The following is a 20,965-nucleotide window of genomic DNA, read 5'->3' on the forward strand; positions in this document are numbered from 1 at the left end:
GGTAATTATGTACTTTGACAGATCCAACTTTGGAAATGCTGACTAAAATGATATCTAAGTGTGTGAAAAATACTATATGCATACATAAAAATAAATATGTTATATTAACATAATTAACTATAAATTAATTATATAATATTCATTGCTAAAAACACAATCACATATATAATAAATTATAGACATTCATTCTTAAATTCATAGATGAGCTACCAAGAAAGTAAGAAATATGGAATATTCAGGACAAAATTAAAGGTGGGAATCCAGAGAGGCACTCGAAACATTATATCTGGCTTTTATCTTGATTTCATTTGCCAATTGTTTGAACTTGAGGTTTTTGGAGTTTCAGAGACACCCAGAATAAGACACAAAATCCAAGGTGGAGAGCCTTGCTAGGAGTCCTGTAGTAAACCCTCTCCTATCAAGCTGGGATACCCTCAGTGAAAGGGTGAAGTAGAATTAACTCTCTGCTCTCCACCCCAATCCCAGAACTAAAAGAAAAAATGACTGTCTTGAAATTTGGCATTGAGAAGGGAGAAGCAAGAAAAAAAACAAAAATACCTTCCATAATGAAACTAACCATTAAGATAGCTCTCAAACTGATTTGTTGCTATATTCATACCCATTTATGTATCCAAAGAAAATTCAAGATGAGAATTTAAAGTGGACTCAGATTGGTAGTGCCCTCAAGACCCCAACAGAAGCAAGGGCAAATCCCCTTTGAAGAATGAACCTTCATTCTATGACCCACAGATAAAGTTCGAAGGCAAATGACTATCTCACAGTCAAAAAGCACAAAACACGTAGTATAAAGATTTCATGTACTGAAATTATTAGATACAATATAAAATAACTTTAATGTTTAAATAAGTAATAGAAACTCGAAACAAATATAATTTCTAGAACGAAAAATATAAAATTAAAAATAGTAAAAAAAAAAAAAAAAGATTTAAGGGCTGGCTGGTTACTTCAGTTGGTTACAGCAGTGTGTAACACCAAGGTCAATGGTTTGAATCCCTGCACCAGCCAACAGCCAATAAAAATTAAAAATTAAAAAAAATAAATAAATGGGCAATTTTAACAAACTACCCACAGCAAAAGAGAAAGGTAAACTAGTAACTTGTTCAGATATACCTAGAAATATCTAGAATACAACATAGAAACAAAGATGAAAAACAGGAAAGAAGAAATAGGAAGGGAAGAGTAAATAAGTCTTACATATGTCAAACTATAGTTCCAAAAGTAAATAAGAGAATGGAATAAAAGTAATATTTGAAGAGATAACAGCTGAAGTTTTTAGAACTAATGAAATATCAGACTATAGATTCATGAACCCCAATGAATTACAAGATTTTAAGAGAAGTAATGCATTATGATAAAACTGAACATTAAAGACAATTATCTTAAAGCAGCCCCCAACCCCCAAAATGCTAAATGACATATGCCTAAATTTGTTCATTTCAGCACTGTTTGAAATAGAAAAGGATGAAAAGAACCCAATGGCCATCAATAGGAGACAGGTCGAATACACTGTGTTAAACCCACACAACAAAACACAATGCAGCTAAGGGAAAAAAATGAGAAACATCTCTGTGTACTGATAAGGAGTGATCAGGATATATTAAATTTTAAAAAACAGCTAGTCAGTTAGGTCAGTTGGTTAGAGAGCACGGTGCTGATAACACCAAGGTCTGGGGTTCAACCCCTGTACTGGCCAACAATAAAATAAATAAATAATTCTTAAAAAGTAATTTGTGGAACAGTATGTATGTTATCTTTTATATAAGAAAAGGGGGAATATAAATATACATACTTAAGTGCAAGGATAAAACAAAAACTAATTAAAATGGTTATTTGCAGGATACTGGAAGAAAAAAGGGCAGGGCAGAAGCTATCTTTTTCTGAATATACACTGTTTTATAGTTTCAACTTTGGAGTCATGTAAATAATTTTTGTTTTATAAATATGTTAAACAGTTTGTAAAAACCATTCACCACCACTAACAAAAAAGGGAACAAATTAACAGTATATTAAGATTTATTCCAAGTGACTTTAAAAGATATTATTTGCATATCTTTTATGGGATATATTTTAAGGAAAGAAAAAAAACTGAAAAGAAACTTTAAATGGTATTCAGAAATCACATTGTTGGCCACTTTTACTGGTAGTACAATTTATTTTGAACATTCCATACATATATATTTAGATAAAGCAAATAGGCAGTTAGGTTAATATCATTAGGAACCAAGATAATTATATAAAACCAAAGAAGTAAAGAAAAACCCTGTAATCTTAATTTTGAATTGGAAATATCAGTATGAATTCACAATTCCTTGTCTTGAGTATGTCTAGCTACGTCTATTGCAAAGACCTATAAGCAATAACGAACCTAGTAGCAATGGATTCCTATAGTACCCAGACTGAGAGTTCTAAACACTATTTTCAGCTTCTAGATGCTGCCTATATATCTTTGCTTGCAGGTCCTTCCACCATTTTCAAAGCCAGCAAACAACGTAGCATCTTCAAATCTCTCTCAGATTATGACCCGCTCTTCTTTATTTTAAAGTCAGTTCTTTATTTAAAGGTCAGCTGATTAGCAAACTTAATTCCATCTGCAACTTTAACTCTCCTCTGCCATGTAAGATAAAATATTCACAGGTTCCAGGGATTCAGACTTTAGCATTTTTGGGTTGCTAAATATTTTGCCTGCCACAGGATTCTGAAGTCTTTGTGTTATTTCAGAAGAAAAGCAGAGATAACAGTCAAACTTAAATTTTTATATTAAGTACATATGTTAAAACATCTAGGGCAAAATCCTAAGGCATCCACTAAAAAAATACAAGAACAAGTTGAGTAAAGTTGCAGAATACAAGATCAATATACAAAAATCTCAATTGTATTTCTATATATTTCAATGAGCAATCCAAAAATGAAATTAAGAGAACAAAACACTTAGGAATAAATATAACCAAAGAGATGCAAGACTTGTACAATGAAAATTATACAACGCTGTTAAAGAAATTTAAAAAGACACAAATAAATGAAAAGACATCCCGTATTCATGGAACGGAAGACTTAACATTAAGATGGCAATACTCCCCAAATTGAGCTAAAGATTCAAAGCAATGCCTATCAAAATTGCAGCTGGCTTCTTTGCAGAAATTGACAAGTTGATCCTAAAAGTCATATGGAAATTCAAGGGACCCGTAATAGTCAAAACAACTTTTTAAAGAACAAAGCTGAAGGTCTTACACTTCTGATTTCAAAACTTACTACAAAGCTACAGTAATCAAAAGACAGTGTGGTACCAGTATGCCAATGTATAAATCAATGGTATAGACTGAAAGTTGAAAAATAAACCCATACATTTATGATCAATTGATGTTTGACAAGGGTGCCAAGATAATTCAACGGGAAAAGAGGAGTCTTCAATAAATGGCTCTGGAACAACAGGATATCCACATACAAAAGAATAAAGTTGGACCCATTCTTCACATCACACATAAAAATGAACTCAAAATGGATCACAGACTTACATGTAAGAGCTAAAACTATAAAACTCTTAGGAAAAAACTCTTAGTCCCCTTTCAGAGATACTTAGCACCTACAATTCCTGAGTCTTTATGGGATTGTGGTATGGAGTAGCTTGCACTTTCATTCTCTTTCTCCAAGTAGTTTTCACTTTTCTGTTCTCTGCTGAGTTAATATTCTTCAACTTGCTTTCTATCTTTCTAAATTTTGTTGGTATCTTATCTTCCCTCCTCTTCTTTGTCCTTTGGTTTTATTCCTCTTTCCAAATGACTTTACTATAATTTAATGAGGTTTTGGAAAAGAATGGAGATAAACACATGAATTAATTTCTACAACAATCTTCTGGGGTAGCTACTATTATCGCTGTTTTGCAAATGAGAAAACTAAGGCCAAAGGAGTCCAAGACAACAGAAAGTAGCTGAGCTAGATGACTCTCAGGATCACCTCCTCATCAGTTTTCAATAGCATCCTCTAAATAATTTTTGCTTCTCCATTCTTGAACTCATCAAAGCTAGCAACAAACACCCAGAAATCCCTATGAAGAGGTGGAAGAGGATTGGTTCCTGCAGTAGGGATAGTAATGATTGGCAGAGGACCTTGTAGCAACCTTGAGCACTGTGGAGATTAAGAAGAAAGTCAAGGTTTACAACTGCAATGATAATGGTAGGAGGAAATAGGAGGGTGAAATGAGAAGGAAGAGTCAAAGACAACTCTCAAGTTTTTCTGATGCCATTCACAGAGAAAAAAGAAGGCCTTTTAAAAGAGTTCCAACTTATTAAATACTGAGATTTACCATGTACTTGAAAATCCTAAATTCTATTCCTATTACTTTTCTGTGTTGACCACTGGTGAGAATGTTAAATTATCTCATAATTGGCCACTGAAGAATCAAAAAATGGCAACAGTAGCATTTTACAGAGTGCCTTGCATTAGATAAGACAGGATACTTATTGCTCATATATGTGGATTCCAGCAAATAAATGAAAGCTTATCACACTTAAAACCATTTTCAAATAAGATACTTCATCCATGTAAACTTCCAACCTGCTGAGTCAGACCACACAGAAATATACTTTGCTTAAAGTGCATGGAAAAAGACTGCTGCAGCACAGGAAGAAGAGCTGTAATCTTATACCTTTGATAATACAGAATTCTACTTTGCCTAAGTTAGGAAAAAAATTTTCTAAATTTTATTTCCATCACTCACCAAGACAAGAACAACATAACTAACTTCTTTTTCCAAAATGCTAAGAGTAAAGAGAAAAACAGATATAATGACAACTCTTCTAAAATTATCTGGGTTCAAAGAAAAACACAGCTACTGAGACACCATCAATGAAAGCAAGAAAGCAGACAGAATATAAGGCTTTTTGATGTTTTGCAAGGGCCAACTGCAGCTGCTCACCCTTATCATCAATGTGTGTGACCTTACCCAATGATGAGAACTTATGTAAGCAACTATTCTACCATAACACAAAGAAAGCAAACAGGCTTCAGATCAGAGTTTAAAAACCAATAAAATCCATATAAAAGCCTCTAATGAAGTATATTTCAGAACCAACAGCCATACATCATTTCCCCAGACTAACCTGAATGCCATAATGATCTAGAATAAAGACATATTTCACAGAAAAATATCTTAGGACAATTATTTTAGAGCCTCTTTCCAATCACAATTGCTTATATAAGCAGCTAATTTAATTCCAATTCAATTAAAGAGACATGTGAGTAAGCCCTATATGGCAGGCCCTGAAATGTCATACTCCCTGAGCACTAAGGAAATCAGCAGGCCAGAAGTTCCCATCAATTAAAGCTTGGTCCATGCCTTCAAAGAGCTCATGCACAGGGGGAGATAGGTAAACAGTGACTGTACTTACAGATATGACAGAAATAAGCCATGAAAGCTCATAGATGGGACATCCAGTCTCGCTTGGGGCACATTTGGGGGTAGAATCAGGACAGGGAAGGATTCACAAAGATAATATCTGGTGTGAATATTTAATTTAATCAAATGCTACAAAAATTCAAAGTACTATGATCATTAAACATTGACCTGGACAGGGAAGAGACAAAAGTACAAGCCCTCTATTTAATTACCAATAAAAAATTAGAATTTCCCAATACTCAGTGAAAAAATGTTAGTATAGAGATTCTCCAACTTAAAAATGGGTTTATATTCCAAAGGTTTATAAAGTAGGTTGTTGGGAATACTGAAGCACATTTCCCTGATTAAAAGTATTATGAAATATTGGTAGATTATCTAGATAGCTCCACTCCCAAGCCTACTTATCCATAAACACGCTAAAATGCCATTTTTGATGAAATTCAGCTAATAATAATGTTGCAGTACAGGTGATTAACAGAGAACTGAATTAAAAGTGGTTTATTTAATGTAATCCCAATAAAATACTATCAGGATATTTTTCTGGCACTAGCCTAGTTGATTAAAAAGTTTATCTGTAAGAATAAACAAATAAGAGGAGCCAGGAAAATCCCAAAAAAGAATGAGAGGGAAGCTACCTCCACCACCTTATTAAAATATATTAATAAAGCCTCTCTAATTAAAAGTATTGTAGTGGTATATAAATAAATAGGCCGATGGAAAAGGTAAGAAACTCCATAAAGAGACCCAAATCTATGCGGAAATTTGGTATTGATAAAGATATCATTTTAATCAGTGAGGAAAAGGACTACTTTATTGAAGTGAAATTCACATAATGGAAAAAGGATTTTTTAATAAGTGGCATAATAAGATAAACTTCAAATGGATGTTAAAAATAGAAACAAACAAACAAATAAACCATACCAGTACTGGAAAAAACATATATAAAATCCTTTATAACTGAAAGAAGAAAAAGTCTTTCTGTGACTCAAAATTCAGAAGCAATACATGCTAGATAAACACATTACAATAATTAAATTTAAAATTTAAAAACAAAACATTTTACATGACAAAATATACAAGTAACAAGGCAATTGGGAAAATACCTTTTAACACTTATAAAGAAAAAATACCCCTAATACATAAAGAGCTCCAAAGAGCCACTCGGAAAATTGTTTGGCAGTTTCTTAAAAAGTTAAACACAATTTACATACAACCCAGTAATTCCATTCTTGTGTATCTACTCCAGAGAAATGGAAATGTATTTCCACAAAAAGATCTGCATGTGAATATTCACAGCAGTATTATTCAAAATAGCCAAAAACTGGAAACAACTCAAGTGTCCATCAACTGACAAATGGGTAAATAACATGTGGTACATCTATACAATGGAATAAATTCAGCCATGAAAAGGAGTTAAGTACTAATACATGCTATGATATGGATGAACCTCAAAAACGCTACACTAAGTGAGAAAAGCACATTGCAAAAGATCATGCATTGAATGATTTCATTTATATAAAAGGTCCAAATTAGGCAAATCCAGAGACAGAAAGCAGATGGTTGCCAGGGGTTGGGGGAGGTGAGAGTGACTGCTAACACGTATGGAGTTTCTTTATGGGATGATGAAAACGTTCTTGAATTAGTGGCTATAATTATACAATCTGTGAATATACTAAAAACCACTGAATTCTACACTTTAAAAGGATAAATTCTATGTTATGTGAATTATAACTTATTTTTTTACTTTAATAAAAAAACAGAAACACTAGGATTTGATTCTTATAGTAACTCAATCTGTGACCTTGAGCAAATCATTTCATTCTGCCCATTTTTATCCATCTGTGTGAATAGTTCATTAAAGCTTTCCTAAGAGGCCTGATATTCATAATAAATTTTAAAAGTTGGATGAATAAACATAGGGGATAAGAGCTGACACTACCAGAAATTGAAAAAAGAGCTTCTACTTCATAAAGTATGAACCTTTCTCACAGTTCTCAATATACAATAATCTATTAGCTATCATTATCAAGAACTTATGTATCAGGAACCATAGTGCTTTTAATGTATTGTCTCGTCCTCACAGTACTGTAAGGTAAGCAGAGATATCCCCATTTTAGAGACAAGAAAACAAACTGAGATTAAATGACTTGACCAATGTAAACTCAAGCTGGGCTTCAAACTCTCATCTATGTCACTTTGAACACCAAACTCTTCTATTCAAGGTATAATAAGGAGAACAATGGACAAAAATCTGACGTCCTGGGTTTGAACATTGTTTTTGCCACTTAAATTCTGTGATACTAGTCAAATCAATGAACACGTTGAGCTTTCTCATTTATTAAAAGAAAATATTAACTGCCCTAGTTTACCTCATAAAATACAAAAAGGCATTAATATATACATGTCAGTCAAAGCACTATGGAAATGTAAGAGATAATTATAGAAAAGTAATACTATGGATAAACCAAAAACATGTTGAATAATGAATGGCTTTAATATTCTATAGTCTCTCTAATGGTAACAGTATGTACTACAGCAGTGATTTTCAAGATATACCTCTCAAGCACACCAGGGGTGCAAAGCAAGTAGGGGTTCCAAATTCACTTTAATCAGAGTAGCTCCAAAAGCTTTAATAAAAAAGTTCAAAACCACTGTTTTTGTCATCTATTGGCATCTACTAATGAACAATGACACCACAATTTCAGGCCTTACCCAAGAGAAAGTGTTGGTGTACTCAAAAGGGACTGGATTCTGGAAACTAAACATAGATTGAATCCTGGTTCTGCCACATACTAGCTGGGTGACTTTTAATCTCTGAGAATAACCTTTGACCTTTAATTTCCATGCGTATAAATGCTGGCTGTGGGCAGATTAAATAAAACAATGTTCATAAAGTTACTACTATGATGCGTGGCACATAATACTTACTGAAAAAAGAAAAAAAAAGTAATTGCTATAATTACATTATCCAACAATACTTTGGAATTACTAAGTCCACTTTGAAAACTGAATTACAGAAACTTGAGAAAAGTCATAAACTCTGAATATGCACCCTGAATATGCTAACACATCTAAATATGGTTTAGTGAAATTGAAAGCAGGACATTATGAAAAAAATAGTTCAACAAGCAAGTCACACAAGAGACTGTCAAGGGAACAGGCCCAACTTGAGAGTAACAGGGGAGTGGAAAAAGAAGGAAACATAAGATAAAAATGAGTAAACGGAGTAATAAAAAATGCTTTGAAATTGGTGGAAGTGAGACCTTATTAATCAAGACTGACAGGAAAAAGAAAGACTGTCTCCTAGAGTATGTGCAAAGGAATAAGACACAATTCAATCCCAGGATGACAACTATGAATCCAAAAAACACAACACGTCTCAACATTAAGAGACCCTAGTCCTAAGCCTTAGTGGCCCAACCATTAAGCTTCTAGAGTACCTTGGTATTAGGAAGATTCAAGTCTCAGTTTCTTCATTTATTAAGAGAAAATATTTCCCCTGCCTTTGGCTTCAGGTTCCTCAACTACATGATGAAGTGGTGAAATAAGATCATTTCTAAGCTCTCTTCCAGCTTTATGATTCTGGGGAAGGAAGAGAACCTAAATGATCACTAACAGTAAACTTAGATGAGGCCTGCTTATATACTAATAAGGAAGAAAAAAATAAAATATAGGAAAGCAAGCCACTTGACAATTCACCAACATATGCTCTTCTCTTCACAATGCTATGATAAAAAAACACCTTTCTAAAGAACTTTCTTTTCCAGGATAAACAGTTAACCTAAATCAAGAAGACCAAAGCACCTATATAAAAACCATAAGTTACTAACAACTATCCAATCTTCTAATCACAGATTTTCTCTTTATTTTCACCCAGTTCTTCATCTTTAGACAAGTTGTTCTGACAAAGTGAGAAGCTGAGTTCTAAAGCATGTATAGTTATTAAAAAGCTAATATTATATATTTGTACAGAAGAGGGCTGGTGTACTGAAAATGCTGGTGTACAAATTTTAGTTTAGGACAGGGAGCAACTAAGAATACATATCAACAATAAATGTTACATTAATTTTATACTCCAGGTTAATTCTCCCAAATAATCTATTATGGGTCAGTTTCCAGATTCTTTTTATTCATGTTACAGTCCAAAGCCAAAACAATCTTCATTTTACCTTATATGTAGCCTTCTACCTCCTTTCTATTTTGTGTCCATTAGCCTGTATCTTCTTCTATCAAAGTTTTCCCATTTTTGTACTGTGTTAGTTAGGTCTCAATTCAATTCTTACCTTCTCTCCCTGGTTTTCCAAATCATTCTCATCACCCCTCGACCCCAATATTTTAATTTATAGGATTCTCCTTTCTCTTCATTCCTAAGACCTACTTTCACAGTACTCTACCTCTTATCCTTTTCTCCTTTTTTTAAAATAGTTTTTGTACATATTACTTCTTCAGAACCTAAGATTTCTTGTCTCTAGCCCTTTTTCCAAGAACATCTAGCAACCTATCTCTAGAACCCCAAATACACACTCTTGACCTAAGTATCCTTCCTTCTCTTTTTCTCTTTACAGCCATTCCCCAAATCCTGTCTAATTCTACAAATGCTCCTGAAAACCAAATGTCTACTCAATTTTCTCTGATTTCCAGCAATTACCTCTCCCATGTTCAACTTATTCTGTCTCCTACACCCAAGTATCCCCTAACCTGGCACAAGCCATTCAACAACCTAAAATTCCAAAGCCTGTCTCTTCTACACAGCTCTCCTCCCTTTCCAGCAAACTGTTTCCCCCAAAACATTTTAAGCGACGTTCCCAATGCTTAACTAATTCTAAGTCCTGGTTAGACCAGTAAGTACATGGCTTCCCTCAGACCTATTTACCTAGTAAAAACCAGCTGCTGAAATCTTCCTCTGCAAGCTTCCCGGACCTAACCTCTGCAGCAGTCCCATTCACTAAACCCTTTGACTAGTCATTTCTCAATCTCTAGAGCCTATGGTCACTCTCTAAACTCCACAGCCAGCTCTCCCTCATCACTCCTTCCCTTACTCCCCCAGCTTCTCAACACATTCCTATTACCCTTCACAGTCTTCCTGGCTATGTTATTCACCCTTCCTTAGGCTTATTCCCCAAGCTTTCTCAGTTCTCCCTTAAGAGACCTAATCTCCTAGTCACCCCTCACTCCTTACACCCTTGGGAACTTTCTCTAGAACTTTCTGCCTTAGTTCTCCTCTATCCTTCTCCTACCCTGCCTCAGGTGTTTTCTGCTCCCCTCAGCTTTTCTAATATCTAGTTCTCACAGTCCTCTTTCTCCTCCCAAACCTTTCCTTAATTGTTCCCCCAATTCCCCTCAACTTTTCTCTCGGTCATTTGCCTCAACCCTCTCTGGCACATTCCTCCCAACTTTGTCACCATTCTACTTCTTTTCCTCAAACCTCCTCCGTTCCTTCTTCTGGGGGTGGCTCTCACATCCCTTATTCTCTCAGTTTCCCCAATCTCTGCCTCATTTCTTTGTCCCTTCAACAATATTATTCGTCCTCCAATTTCCATTGATTTGGCGCCTCCTCTAGTTCCTAAGTCTGCCTTCTACTCCATCTAAACGTCTCCAGGCCGCCGCCAACATTTTCTCCTATCCTTAGCTTCCATTCCTGTGCTGCTGTTAACGCTCAGCGACACCATTCTCCAAAGGCCGGGGACTGGCCTTTAGGGAGAAGGGGTACGGGTCACATACCCCATTCGCATCTTGGCTCCGCTCTGACTGCCCCCGCTGCCAGGTAAAGGAGGGCGAGAAGGCAGGCGGCCGAGGTGCATACTCTTTTCGAGGGCCGACATCAAGGGGAGTCCGCACGAAGTCAAACAGCAGCTGAAGCTTCGTCCCACGCTAAATGAGGCCCAACCGGTCACAGCTTGCTCCCGTAACGACGCCCAGGCGCCTTTGGACTGCACCCAGCTACCGGTAACACCGCCTACCGCCCACCGGCTCTGCAAACTCCACCCCCTCGCCTCAGCGCTTCCACCGGAAATGCGCAACGGCTATTCCACAAAGGAAGCTGGGTAACGGAGTCGGCGGACGCTCCGGAGACCCTGCAAGCCCCTAGCCAGAAAGAGGAGCGCTCCTAAAGGCAATGCACCCTGGGCGATGGAGTTCTCGAAAGGCGTATCACTTTGCGCTTGCGCAGCTGGAGGCGCCCCTGTCCTACCCCGCAGAGGTAGCGTAGCAAAGCATCCTGGGTGTTGTAGTCTATTGGCGGGAGGGAGTCTTGGCGCCTTCTCGTTTCACCGCTTCGCAGAGACTGTTAGAGAAAGAAACGCTTTTTCCGGCCTCCCAGGCTGCCCAGCGGCGCCGGTTGCCGGGGAACGCAGGCGCCGTGGGACGGGATGGAGGGAGGATACGGCTTAGGTGCTGGGGCCGGAGTTGAGTTGAAGAAGAGCTCGGGCTCATCATGAAACAACGAAAAGGCCAGGGGCCTGGGGGCGGCCGTGAGCGCAAGAAGAGAGGTAACCATAGGGCAACAGAGTGTGAGGAATTCTAGAGACCCCCATCCCCGCCGGTAAAAATAGAAAAGGAACGAAAGAGAGAATACCCAGGGAACCAGAAGGTTAAAAGAAGGCAATTGGCCCTCCAAAGAATGGAAAGGAAAAAGGGGGCATGGAGGGGTGATAAATGAGGCAGAGTGAGGACTGCGAGGGTACTGACAGGACGACTGTAGAGGAGAACAAAACATTCTAGGAATGTTTTTGATAAGAAAGTTAAGTGTGTGTGAGTATGTGTGTAGCTTTGGACGTACACAGGGGGGCGAAAAAAGCATACGTTGGAGAGGGGAGTACGTTAATGATCTAATGGGCAAGGATCACGCTTTATGCATTACTGAAGCCCCAAGGACTAGCACAAAGCAGGACTCAGTAAATGTTAGTTGAGTGAATGAAATATGAAGGGCTAGAACAGGAGTTCGGAAAGATAACTGTGGAGTATACAGGGGGAAAAGAGTGGAGAGTGAGAAGGTGTGGTAGGTAGGACTGGAGTGGGAGTAAGAGTATGAGCATCTCCTGAAGAACCGGAGATGAAAGTATGTGTAGCAATAGGACCTCATCAGGTTAGGAGTCTAAGGAGAAACGAGCTTGCCAAAAGACTAGGGAATGTTAGCTGCAGTGAGAACAGTCACACTAGGAACCCAGGGCAGATCAGGAAAATGGAAATTGAATCTCCACAGTCTCTACAAGGATGCCTTCAAGAAAAAAGAGGACAATGAGTGACGCTGCCTTTTTACATTATAGGCACGTTAGAGAGGTATTGGGAACAGTGAGAGTACATTAGGCCATTGAGTTGAGGACTGATGCTGCAGTCCACGAATGAATCTTATCCAAGCTCTTTAAAGATCACTAAGCAATTTTGAGGCAGTGCCCTTCCTGCCAGGAATGATGGGAGGTTCTGGGACTGAAGCTTGGAGGCGTTCAACGCTGGTTGCTCCCTATATCAAACTAGTCAAGCATATTTGCTTGATAGGAGGAAAATCAAAGTAGAAATAATGTAACATAATATAGAAAAGAATGTCTATCTTGCTATACCATATGTAGCTCATGTACATACCTATGTATAATTTTTATATTGAAGCTAAATATCCATAAAGATTATGGTGGGTCTTTACTATAGAGGGCAGAGAGGATGTTTGCTTTAGAAGTCCAAAGAATTAGTTGTGTAGATGCTTGATCTGATAGATTTCAGTATATTTTCTTTTTTTTTTTTTCTTTTTTTCGTCTTTTTCGTGACCGGCACTCAGCCAGTGAGTGCACCGGTCATTCCCATATAGGGTCCGAACCCGCGGCGGCAGCGTCGCGCTCTCCCGAGTTCGCCACGGGCTCGGCCCGATTTCAGTATATTTTCTTACTTTGAAGCATGACCACTCCCCAGAGGAAAGGTCAGAGGAATAGAAAGGTGTATATAATATAGGAATGGTTTCTTTACATCTCTTCTAAGTCTTGATGAAAAGATACTGTGAATGAAAGGTAATCATGGTCATCAAAGGAAAATTTTATAGAAAGTCATGATTAATTTCCTTATTTACATTTTGATTTATCATCTTTCTGCAATCCAGTAAATATTAAAGTCAGTAAATATTATGAACCCAACACGTTGCTAAAAGATAGTGGCAAAATCTGAAGATAGTAGTCTGGGTCCTCATTGATTGATCTTGGCAGGAAAAGAAGATAAACAATTTAAGATCTTCATTAGATCAACTTAAGATCTTCATTGAAATGCTGGGTTCTGTGATAGAGACTAAATCGTTTGTGAGTGAGTGAAGGGAGTTGTTGCTGTTCTATGTTTAAAGTAAGAGCATTGGGTAAGATAACATAACTTAAAAACCAGGGATGTCACAATACTCAAAACAGTACTTAGAAAAATTTCAACTACTTCTGAGATTTTAAAACCTATCTATTTGTATCATTATATTTGTATTCTTCAAATAGTATCTTTCAATTAAAGACAGGTTATATTAATATGTCTTAGTTGGTATGTTTTTTACTTAGAAAACCTGAATCAAACCCTAAATATTAATGTTATCAGAGTCCTTAAGTGACAAAGTAGGTTATTCTGTTGTCTGGTTTGCTAGTTACTTCTCATGTATTAGAATACATAGTATAAGACTTCTCTCTAAACTAAAGACAAGTTTTATTTGTTTTCACTAAAAAAACAGACTATATGTTTTCTATATTTAGTCTAAATTTGATTCAGTGTTCTTGAATTCCTCCACAGGTTTGAGTGACATTTCTCCATCTACAAGCCTACCACCTCTGGTTGAAGGTCAGCTACGCTGCTTTCTAAAACTTACTATTAGTAAAGTCATATGGAAGGTTGCAAAGCCTCACACCTGTGTACTTGTCCGAGTGAGATGGTGGGGAGAAACATCAGATGGAACTCTCTTCTGTCCCAGGGACACATTGCAGACTGAACCAAAAGCTGTGAGAACAACTACACGATATGCTATCCGCTGTGGCCCAAAGCAGTTTACCTCCTATCTCACGGGTATGTTTTTGTTTTATCATTTCACCTGCAGACCTTATAGGAAGCATATGGTTATGTTGTCAGTAATAGGTGTTATTATGTACCTAGTATCTATAGGCATCTTTTTAAAAAAAATTTATTAAGTATTTATTGAGCACCTATGTTCTAAGCATATAGATGCTTAGATGGCATCCTAGATGCCAAGGATTTCCGAAGTTAGTGATGCAGGTTTTTGCCCTAGAGAAGCTCAGAATAACATAAAAGACATAGGTGACTGAAGGCTTTACATTTGCTTGGAAAAATAGATTACACAGCCATGAGATAAGTTAAGAATACTACAGATCAATTTACTGGTCAGCAAAAATCTACACTAGAGCAGGTTCCCCTATGTAGTGGATTTGTGATAATTAGGACAAGAAACTCTTGCCCTATTGGTGAAAAATATTAGTATTACAAGCAAGGTATAAACAATGCATTTCCATTATCATAATGTTTAGTAGAGCATGTTTCCAACTTCCTGAGATCATCTCCACTTTTTAACCTTTTTTTAGGAACTACATTGTGTCATGTTTGTTAAGAACAATTGACTTATACTAGTGACAGGCATAATGCCCAGATAGCCTTACATTTTGGAAGCCAAATCCTATAAAAGGAAAAATGTGTTTTGTGACATATGGCAGAGACATTGTAGATTTTAGAGCAGTTGGAAAAGTTATTTTAGAATATACTTTTCTTTTCATATTATTGACAATCCAGAAAATATCTAGACAGTGAAAAATTATCAGTAGGTTGTATTTTAAGGTCTTCATGCAAGTCAGTTATTTTGAATTTGGCATGTCCCCAGAGAAATCTTTTTATATGTAGGGTCTAGTTTCCAAGAGAGTTCACAAAAGTGTAGGTAACTTGTAATATGAATAATCAATCATGTGAATCACAGTATTTCCCAAATTGTGTCGGCTGCTACATTCATGGGGATCTATGAGTTTCATAAGAATTATTAAATCCTGTGTTTTTATTTTGGTAACAGTCTAAAAATTAATGTAATCATATTCTGGGTCATCTAAATGAATAACCTGTTATGTGATTCTTGAAACTGTGTTTATGGCTGTCTTTAAAATTATGTTAATCTCTTGTTATTTGCTTTAACAGTTTTAGAGGTTTACTACATATATTGATTAATAGCTAGCCACCATTTGGTTGGCTTGCATTAAAGTTAAAATGACACAATTCTTTCATATTTATTATTATACTTACGTTGATTTTGTTTAACCTGTTATGAGACAAAACTTGATAATTACCATTTGAAAGATATATTAAATCACTAAAATTTTAGTTTTTAAAATTTTTAAAATAAAATGACAGTGTGGCAGAATAATGTGGTAGAATAATAAAATAGCAAAGGCATACAAAGTAGGTAAATGATACGTTCGTGTTAAGGGACAGGCTTCAGGTTAAATTATGGATCTGTGTAGATGAAGATCTGTATAGAAGAATTTTGCAATATTTCAAGTAGAGAAAAATAGTGAGAGAATTTAGTCATCACCTGGTAAGCAACTTAACAGCAGTTAACTAACTATCAAAGTGAAAACTCAGTGAAATGTTTTTTAATTGGAAATTTAAAAATAATACTGCTACATTTTAGAGTGCCCTAGTAATTTCTTTCATCAAAATAATAGATCAATATTTATTTTTGCTCTGCACATTATTTTTTAAATTGGAAAATTTCTCATAAAAATCCAAATTTCTGGCTTTTTATTTTTTTAATTGATTAATTTGATATTATTTTACATTCTAAGATGTTGTTGTGGAGCAGTTGAGGGGAAAAGGAAGAGGGGAAAGGGGTGGGACATAGGGCAGGACATAGTCTTGGCCTGTGGTGTCCCTCTTATTCCAGCAGGGGAACCCAGGGGGCTCCTGCAGGTGGCCTGGTGGTCATCACTGGACTGGATGTGGAAGTTAAGGGTGTGTGGCTGAGGCCCTTGGCCCCCCACCACCACAGCTCAGGAGCCCAGGCCGCTTTTGGCAGCAGACTGGCCGTCATTGCTTGGCTGGATGCAGACATCAGAAGGGTGTGGCTGAGGCCCTCGGCCCCCAGCCACACACCTCTGAAGTGCAGGGCACTTCCGGCAGCTGCTTGGTGGTCATCACTGGACTGGATGCAGACGTGGGGAGAGGGTGACTGAGGCCCTTGTTCCTCCCCCAACCCTGGCTTGGAAGCCTGGAGGGCTTCTGGTCCTTCTAGGTTTTATAGGTGTTCTTTGGTGGTGTTAGGCCTTTACTGGTTAATATCAGAACTTTGTCTCTGATCTGTGTGTTTTTTGTTTTTTCTTTCAGTTCTGTATTGGATTATTCACTATTCTCACCACTTAAATCTGCACTGGAACTAATTTGTTGTCCTTTGCTTACTTCTAAAAAGGGGGAACTTCCTGTGGGAATCAGCACTTGAGCCAAATTGCTGCTTTGCTGCTGATTCTCTGGGCAAGGCTTTTCGTGCAGCTCAGGTTTTATTGACCTTGTAAGTACTTCCATGTCTTGTGAGGTCCAGTATACCTGGGTTTTGTGGAAACTCTGGTCTGGGCCTCAGTCTTTTCAGCAAACTGTACCCCTTGCAGTTCTATATTCCTGACAGTGTCCACTGAGTGGGCCTGTGCTGATTGGAGGGCAGATCAGCTGTCCATGCTGTGCTGCTGTGTTCCCCAGCTGGGCCTGTCTCCCCACCCTGTGCACTCCAAACACTTCCCATGGGATGGGCCATGCGCCAGTCCTTTGCAATTACTCACCAACCTCTGAGTCGCTCCTTTATTCAGTTGTGTGTGGCCCCTCACTCCTGTGTGGGTTCACGGAAACCTTGTTAGTGGTCTTGCTGCCCTGGGGGCTACCGAGGCCCTCTTCCCTATAGTCTCCAAGCAACTTCATATGAAGGGCACAGCAGCAGTTTTTGCTAGCCCTTGCTCCCTGTGTTCACCAGGGCCAGCCTTGAAATGGTCGGTGCTCAAATCACTTGGGGCTCAAATCGTTCAGATCAGTCCTTTCTGTCATCATGGCCTCTCCTACTTTCATGAACTACATAGGTCTCTTCTCTTCCCCTGAGCTCTAGCGACCCCAGCTTGGCATTCATTGCTTTTTAATAGTTGTAAATAGGTTGATTGTGGGAGTGACACTGGGAACCGTCTATTCCACCATCTTGATCAGAAGTCTTTGCGCATTGTTAATTATTGAAGGGTCAAAGAGGTTTTATAAGAGCCACCATTTATTGAGTGCATGTTATGTGCTAGTGGTTGGTACATATTATTTCTAATTTTTACAATAACTCTGCAAGATAGGTATCTTTGTTTTGTAGGCAATGAAACTGAGGTTTAGGGAGATGAAATTAATGCTCTCTGAGGTCCCATAGTTAATAAATCGCAGAACTAGGATTTGAACCCCTTGTCTGACACCAAAACTCATGCTCTTTTCACTACACCATGCTTCTTTTGTTAAAAACTGTAGTCTCAACTCTGGGGCTTATATTATGCTTCAGGAAAGAGGATATAGGTGTAAAATTTACTAATAGTACAAGATAATACATGCTAAATGCCAAAAGAGTGGTTTAGTGAGTTAATATTACAGGTTTTCAGAGAAGGAAAGGATCCCTCAATAAGGAACCAGAAGCCAAGATGTCTTCATTTCTATACAGGGAAAATATTCTAAATATATTGTGTTATTTCTTTTTTCAGGTCAAACTTTCACATAAACACATTTTGGATGGTGAAGTTATTTATCAAATCAATGCAGTTCAAGTCAATAAAAATCGACTCTATCATGTAAACATTGTTAAGCTCAAAATATTGGAGAGAATGGTGAATTAAAGATTAATATGTCTTTAGGTAACTTACATTCTTTCAAGAAAAAAATTTAAAACGTCAACTTGTAAAGAGCCAATGCTGTAAATCATTCATTCAAAAAATGTATATTGAACATTTAGCATGTGCTAGACATTGTGCTAGGCACTATGGGGATTATAAAAATGAATCAGAAAAAAATTAATCAGAATGGTATCTAATTCTAACTAACTTCACAAAGAAACTTAGCTATGATAGTAGGTTGAAATTGATAAGTGCTATTAAAGTATACCCATAGATATTCTTGGTATTGTAAACCTAAAACTTAAATCCTTAGGTGTTATTTTTGTATACTTTAGTAAATAAGGAGTGATTAAAAATTTAGTGAAAATATCTATAAAATACATTAATCAACAGGTCAGAGATTTATATGAGTATCCTGGGGTATAATATTGTACTTGGCATCTGAACATTTAGCTTGGTGTTACCAACTGTGGGATTTTGGGAAAGTCCCTTCCTGTTTCTGACCCCCGTTTCTCATCTGTAAAATGGCATCAAATAGCTGCCAAATTTGAGGATTGCAATCCGAGAGTCACAGATTCAAGTTGCCCTGAATATGTGCTCTGTCCATTCAGCAGTAGTTACAAGCAGATTTTTAAAGAGAGAAAAGGAGAAATTAAGGAGCAGTTCCAAAGTACTTTACCAAAAATTCACATTAGTTCACTAAAATAACATAGCTACCCATCGGCTGTACATTGCTCTTTGCATCATAAATTTCAGAAACATTGCAACAAAGAAAGGATGAATCTGAAAGGATGAGTCACATTGTGCAACTCGTGGTAACGTTTGGGTAATTTACATCAGCTGGTGGCAGCAACCAGTTTGGAAACTGTTGCTAGAACATGGGTGAGAGGGATGTGACTGAGGCCTCATACTAATGTCTCCCTGAGCCTGATAAGTTTAGCAGACCTCACATTCCTCAGATTGCTCTGAGTCACTTTTCTATCTTATTTTGATCTTTGGTTCACACTTCCCTGCCCCCAGAATGGTATGGTAAGTGCCTGATTTATTTGAAATTAAAATAATTTTTTAAGTAAAAAAGCTTTTCACTGTATACCTCTCTGCCCACTTCCAAAAATAAAATAAAAGTAAATGAAAAATATCTGAGTATGTTGTAATTGTTTCTGATTAGATATGGCTGTGCTGGTGCTGGAAGTAATCACCAAACTTGATCATCTTCCAATTGGTAGAGTTCAGATCAGTGGACTAGCTCAGCTTTCACCAACCCATCAAATCAGTGGATTTTTTGCCATTGTTTCACCAACATCTAAGAAACTTGGAGAACTTCAGGTAAAAATAATTTAATTCTTTGCCATACAGTATAGAAATTTGGGGGCAGAAATACTAGGGTACTTCAAAAAGTTCATGGGCAGTTTCATATTATCTTTCAATTCTATTTTTCCACGAACCTTTTTGAAGTACTCTCATAGATGAGTCTGTTTGTAGAATGGATAGGTACATGACTCCCATACATCATGCTAATTCCTACCTCATGCCTTTGCTTGTGTTTTTACCCAGGGACTATAACCTACCATTATTTCCCACTTATCCAAATTTGCTTAGTGCTTACTTCCCATCTCAAGTTCCAGGAGTCCTTTATACCTCCTATTTCACTCATTCTTCTCTGCACTCTTTATTAAATTTATAAAACTATTGATTACATAATCATTGTTCAGTTATAATCCTACAGTCTCCAAAATTGTTTATTAGTAGGCTCCCTTCAAGTCCCCTTCCCTTTTAGTTTCTTGATTCCCTGAGAGGAAAGCCTGTGTTTTCTACTTGCTCTGTTTTTCCCACAGCTCCTCATAAAGTGCCAAGCACTAATTGTTTGTTTGGCTCATGTAAGTGGTGTCTTTGATGTATTCATTCATTGATTGAGTCTACTTTTTTTTTAGTTTTATTTTGTTTTTAATTGACACATAGTTATACATATGTATGGGGTACAGTACAGTGTTTCAAAACACGTGTATGTTGTGTAATAATCCAATCAGGGTAATTAGCATTGCCATCATCTTAAACATTTATCATTTCTTTGTGAAAACATTCAAAATCCTCTCTCCTAGCTATTTTGAAATATGTAATTCATCATTGTTAACTGTATTCATTCTGCTATGCAATAGAATATCAGAACTTATTCTTACAATCTAACTATAACATAGTACCCACTGACCAACCTCTCTCCACATCACTCCCACCTCCCTACCTTCCCTAGCGTCTGGTATCCACTATTCTACTCTCTACTTCTATGAGATTAACTTTTTTTAGATTCCATGTATGATTGAGATCACCATTCTGTACCTGGCTTTTTTCACTTAATGTAATGCCTCCAGGTTCATACATGTTGTCACAAATGGCAGGGTTTTATTCTCTTTTATTGCTTAATAGTATTCCATTGTGTATATTTACCACATTTATTTTTAATCCACTTATCCATTGATGGACACTTAGGTTGATTCCATATCTTGGCTATTGTGAATAGGGCTTCAATAAACATGGAAGTACAGATGTCTCTTCCACATACCGATTTCATTTCCTTTGTATGTATAACCAATAGTGGGATTGATGGATCATATAGTAGTTCTATTTTTAATTTTTTGACCATAATGTCTGTACTGATTTACATTAGTACTGTTGACCATAATATCTGTACTAATTTACATTCCCACCAACAATATATGAG

At 37.0% G+C, this 20,965-nt stretch overlaps 2 protein-coding genes across 7 annotated transcripts in view; one reads left to right on the forward strand and one right to left on the reverse strand.

The window, feature by feature from the left end:
- Positions 1 to 11,468, reverse strand: part of PPME1 (protein phosphatase methylesterase 1) — a 67,410-nt gene extending 55,942 nt beyond the window's left edge. The window contains exon 1 of the mRNA XM_063093481.1: positions 11,135 to 11,468. Coding sequence (XP_062949551.1) covers positions 11,135 to 11,235 — 101 coding nt within the window. The 5' untranslated portion in view covers positions 11,236 to 11,468. The remainder of the gene's footprint in view (positions 1 to 11,134) is intronic.
- A 195-nt stretch (positions 11,469 to 11,663) lies between these two features.
- The window catches only part of C2CD3 (C2 domain containing 3 centriole elongation regulator), a 126,708-nt gene continuing 117,406 nt past the window's right edge, over positions 11,664 to 20,965 (forward strand). For 3 of the 6 annotated variants that reach the window (XM_063093787.1, XM_063093793.1, XM_063093789.1), the window contains exons 1-3: positions 11,664 to 11,901; positions 14,156 to 14,425; positions 19,418 to 19,575. In XM_063093787.1, coding sequence (XP_062949857.1) covers positions 11,847 to 11,901; positions 14,156 to 14,425; positions 19,418 to 19,575 — 483 coding nt within the window. In that variant the 5' untranslated portion in view covers positions 11,664 to 11,846. Of the gene's footprint in view, positions 11,902 to 14,155; positions 14,426 to 16,840; positions 16,920 to 18,120; positions 18,271 to 19,417; positions 19,576 to 20,965 lie in introns of those variants that run through there. The other 3 variants (XM_063093790.1, XM_063093791.1, XM_063093792.1) reach the window with 3 other exon arrangements.

This window comes from Cynocephalus volans, chromosome 4 (assembly GCF_027409185.1).
Source record: "Cynocephalus volans isolate mCynVol1 chromosome 4, mCynVol1.pri, whole genome shotgun sequence".
Classification (NCBI taxonomy): domain Eukaryota; kingdom Metazoa; phylum Chordata; class Mammalia; order Dermoptera; family Cynocephalidae; genus Cynocephalus; species Cynocephalus volans.